At 42.6% G+C, this 5073-nt stretch overlaps 1 protein-coding gene across 1 annotated transcript in view; it reads left to right on the forward strand.

The window, feature by feature from the left end:
- The first annotated feature begins 261 nt into the window (after window positions 1-261).
- The window catches only part of ZCCHC8 (zinc finger, CCHC domain containing 8), a 22586-nt gene continuing 17774 nt past the window's right edge, over window positions 262-5073 (forward strand). Inside the window, exons 1-2 of the mRNA XM_010841318.1 lie at window positions 262-949; window positions 2194-2236. Coding sequence (XP_010839620.1) covers window positions 751-949; window positions 2194-2236 — 242 coding nt within the window. The 5' untranslated portion in view covers window positions 262-750. The remainder of the gene's footprint in view (window positions 950-2193; window positions 2237-5073) is intronic.

Below are 5073 nucleotides of genomic sequence, written 5' to 3' on the forward strand. Positions count from 1 at the left end.
CCATTTCCTTCTCCAATGCATGAAAGTGAAAAACGAAAGTGAAGCCGCTCAGTTGTGTCCGACTCTTAGCGACCCCATGGACTGCAGTCTACCAGGCTCCCCGGTCCATGGGATTTTCCAGGCAAGAGTACTGGAGTGGGTTGATTGAAGGAGAGATACCACCAAAAGCTTCTAGCGACAAATCTAAAATAATCTAAAATCAAGCTAGCTTTTTATGAAAAAGTGAAACAAGTCCAATCAACTGAAGTACCTTCTCCAAGAACAAAAAAGGTAGTCTGTGGCAAAACTGGAGTTCTTTATTGCTGTTTGGCACGAACACCAGAATCTGTGTCAAGCCATGCATCGTGCTCTGATTTTTTTTTTTTCCCCCTGCTTTTGAGGCAAAACGGGAACAACTCGCATTGTAACACTTTCTGAACTGGTTCGGCTTTCTTCACGTTAAAGCCAGCCAATCCCAGTATGCAATGCAAACAATGAGTTAACAGTCGCCTAGAAACCACATATCCCAGAATGCCATGGTCTCAAGCAATCTCGGAAGTGGGTAGAGGAGACGCCACTGCATTCTGGAAGTTGTAGTCTCACAGGACTGGTCCGCCCCTTGTGCAACTTCGGCGGCCTACGTTTGGAGGAAACGCTGCTCGAGTGGCTTAGCGTGGTGCGGGCCTTAGAGAGCGGTTCCGCCCAACAAAACCTTCGCCTCCGGCCTGGTGGCCAGCTCCGCCTCTTCTCGTATCTTTCCCACAGCCCAAAATGGCGGCGGAGGTGGATTTTGGCGACTTAGAGCTGTTCGAGGCGTTTGACCACCCAGAGGAGTCGACTCCGAAGCCCGTTCATACCCGCTTCAAGGACGACGACGGCGACGAGGAGGACGAGAATGGGATTGGCGACGTGGAGCTGCGGGAACGGCTTCGGCAGTGCGAGGAAACCATCGAGCAGCTCCGCGCCGAGAATATCCTTCCCGCTCGCTGGGCCCTGTCATCAGGGCGTGTGGTGGGGCCCGTGCCCGGAGGGCGCGGGCGGAAATTCCACAAGGGCCAGAATTCAGCCTGAGAATCTAGGGTTCGGGTTGCGTAAGCTGTCCTCGAGGCCTCGGCGCAGACCTCTCCCCTTGTGGGATTCGTCTCCTGGACCTCATTCGTTTCTCCCGTCCGCGAGTCTGGGGCGGGATTTTAGCGTTATTCCGGACTCTTTCAACTGTTCAGTTGCAGACTGTTTACCACGTCTGTTCCCGTCTTTTGAGTCATTATCCGGTCTCCTTTTTTGGAACCAATGTAAAGTTGATGCAGTCACGCTATGTGGTGTATTAGGAGATACCGGCTACATTGACCTGGGCGCCTGTGTCTTTAAGGCGGGGCCAAAGTTAGTGGCCCCATTCTGTGGAGTTGGGGTTCCTAAGGAGTCGAGGCATGCACAGAGAAATGGTTCATTGCTGATGACCATTGGGGATTCATTTGAAAGTTCTTCCACTTTGAAACAGCTTCCGTGTGGAATGTGCATTTAAGTTTCCGTTTGACTTTAGTTACATGTCCACAGCCTTTCTAGCAAAATGTGTTAATATGTTAATACATTCTTAGAAGGTGTTTGCGGGTGGGGTTTAACTTATTTTAAAATTTTTTGTTTATTTTTACTTAGCTTACAATTTTGGTTCAGGAACTTTTTTCTAGTGTAAGGTTTTCGAAGCCATTTTTTTTCGTAATGTCTTTTTCCTGGACATTTTATTGTGGAAAATTTCTGAAGACAGTAAAGTTGAAAGGATTTGGCAGTGTACATTCGTAGATTCCATCCTAGATTTTTCAATTCTTAACAGTTTGTTATGCTGCATTTACCTTGTTGAGTTATCATGATGCTTTTGACCTGGAACGTCTTAAGTGGCTGTTTAACTTCTGACGGTGCACCGTTGACCGAATAGCATTTTTGGTTTCAGTCTGTTATTTTGAATTACAGTCTGTAATTTTGAATTACATGACCCGCGTCTTAGAAATACCATGTTGGAAGGGTATGCATTTTAGTTTTTTAGATCCAGATACTAGTCCTGCAACAGAAAAGATCAATAAGTGTGTCATCCTCAAAACATTTGTCTTTTAACTTTTGTAACATACGTTTATAACATTGACATCAAAAGTGAGGTTAGTAGTTGAATTTTATGATCTTATTTCTGTTTAATGAGGGCTATAGTCCTTAACAAGTAATAACATCAAGAACTTAAAAGAAAATTGAATATTTTGACTCGACCAAGGTATGAGATCTTGAAATTGCACTGTAATGTACTTTTTATTTTGTCCTGATATTAATATTTAATCACAGGTTTTTGTTTTTGTTTTAAAAAGTATTTGGGATTTCTGTATCGCTTCTATTTGTTCCATGTACTCTGAAGAAATCAGAGTAATGATCCTTTAATTTGTGAGGGTAAAATTTGAATTCTCATAACTGCGTTAAACTTTGAAACTGACTGGGTGAAAATACGTGTGAAACACAAACCAGAAATTTTTTACTTAATCTTCAGAACAAGTTATCTTCAGGCAAGTTATCAACCTGTTCACGTTGTTTCTATTCAATGAACATTTCTGGGAAGTTAGAATTCAAATTTGGAGAAGGGAGTGGCACCCCATTCCAGTACTCTTGTCTGGAAAATCCCATGGATGGAGGAGCCTGGTAGGCTGCAGTCCATGGGGTCGCTAAGAGTTGGACACGACTGAGCGACTTTACTTTCATGCATTGGAGAAGGCAATGGCAACCCACCCCAGTGTTCTTGCCTGGAGAATCCCAGGGACAGGGGGAGCCTGGTGGGAGGCCATCTATGGGGTCGCAAAGAGTTGGACACTACAGAAGCGACTTCGCAGCAGCAGCAGCAGCAGCAGAATTCAAATTACGGTATTGATATAGCTGAAGATTTATTTACACAATTAAAATGTGTCTGTAAGTAGAAACAATGCAAGATAAATTTTAGAAGAAGAGAAAGTTGCTTTTGAAAAAAGTACAGTGAGTAAATTTGCTTTCAGGCATCTAATTTTAATAGATAATCACATGTTGATATTTCCTTTTTTATGTAATTTTGTTTGTTGGCTATGCTGGATCTTCATTGCTGCACAAGCTTTGCTGTAGTTGCAGCAGCTGGTGCTGCTGCTGCTAAGTCACTTCAGTCATGTCCCACTCTGTGCAACCCCCATAGACGGCAGCCCACCAGGCTCCCCTGTCCCTGGGATTCTCCAGGCAAGAACACTGGAGTGGGTTGCCATTTCCTTCTCCAATGCATGAAAGTGAAAAGTGAAAGTGAAGTCGCTCAGTCATGTCCGACTCTTAGCGACCCCATGAACTGCGGCCCACCAGGCTCCTCTGTCCATGGAATTTTCCAGGCAAGAGTGCTGGAGTGGGGTGCCATTGCCTTCTCCCTAGTTGCAGTGAGAAGGGACTACTCTCTAGTTGCAGTGCGCAGGCTTCTCGTTGCCGTGGCTTCTCTTGCAGAGCATAGCCTCTAGGGCTCAGGCTGCAGTAGCTGTGGCAGTTGGGCTCAGTAGTTACAGTTCTCGGACTCTAGGGTACAGGCTCAATAGTTGTATCGCACAGGCTTAGTTGCTCCACAGCAAGTGTGATCTTCCCGAACGAGCGAGCGAACCATGTCTCCTGCATTGGTAGGTGGATTCTTTACCATGGAGCCACCAGGAAGGCCCCAATATTTCTTAGTGTGCATTTATTTAGTAGTCACTAAATCTAAAATATTTGTTGAAACAGATTTATTACACAGAGTGGTATATTAAGGCTTTCAGACTTTGGGGTGCCATGATGCAGTTTCACATGGAATTTTTTGTCCCTGTACCAGCTGAAGTAACCTGCTACATTGGTGACTAAAATTTTAGAATTAAACATATTTCAGAATATGTCTAAAGAATAATTTCTCTATGCCCTACCTTCCTTCCTATCTACGTGAGCACACTCTGTGGATCTACAGTTGTTTGTAGTTAGGTAGTAAATGTATTGGATGTGAATAGGATTCCTAAAAAAAAAAATCATAATTTTTATATATGTAGAGATATTTTATTTAGACAGGTGCATGCTTTGTAATAGAGTCGATCATTTGAACATTAAATATTTATAAGTGGGTTACAATCACCTGAGTTCAAACGATTAGAGCATTATAGGCTTTGCCAATTCATGAGAAGGAAGCATTAGTATCCTGAAAAAGGAGTAATCTATATATTTATTTATTTATTTAGAATTAGGGTTCTCCACATTGTGAGACTGACAGAACTTTCTACAGAAAACCAAGGAAGAAAAAAATTTAGATAAAATTTGTACCCCATTTGTCTTGATTTACCCCTTATTTTTGGAACTTGCATATCAAAGTGCCTCTTTCTTTTAGCCAGTAAACATTGTGAGTTGGTTTTTGTTGTTGTTTCTTCTTTATATGATGAAAATTTTAAATGTACAGAAAGTGGAAAGAATAGTATAATTAATACTCATGTTTTTATCACTTAGATTTAACAATATTTTGACATATCACCTTCTTCTAATTCCATATACATATTTTACCCCAAATATTTCAGCATGTATTCTTTTTTCTAAAAACTTTCATATACTACAACAACACCATTATCACACTTAATAACTGGCATGATTTCCTTAATAATATTCTCAACCATATTCAGATTTCCCCAGCTGAATGTCTTTATCGCTGATTGCTCAAACTGAGCTCCAATCAAGAGTCACACAATTGCATGTGGTTTTTAAAAACATGGTGTTTTGTTCTGCTGGATAGTTTTATTTCTTTATTTATTTTTGGCTGTGCTGGGTCTTTGTTGCTGTGTGGGCTACTCTAGTTGTGCTGTGCAGGCTTCTCATTGCAACAGCTTCTCTTGTGGAGCACGGGTTCTAGGGCGCTTGGCCTTCAGTAGTTGTGGCACAGGGGCTCAGTAGTTGCAGTTCCTGGGCTGTAGAGCACAGGCTCAACAGTTGTGGTGCATGGGATTAGTTGCTCTATGGCATGTAGGATCTTCCTGGACCAGGGATCAAACTCATGCCTCCTGCATTAGCAGGCGGATTCTTTACCATTGAGCCACCAGGGAAGCCCACAATGTA

Source organism: Bison bison, unplaced genomic scaffold, assembly GCF_000754665.1.
Source record: "Bison bison bison isolate TAMUID 2011002044 unplaced genomic scaffold, Bison_UMD1.0 scf7180017864160, whole genome shotgun sequence".
NCBI classification, from domain to species: domain Eukaryota; kingdom Metazoa; phylum Chordata; class Mammalia; order Artiodactyla; family Bovidae; genus Bison; species Bison bison.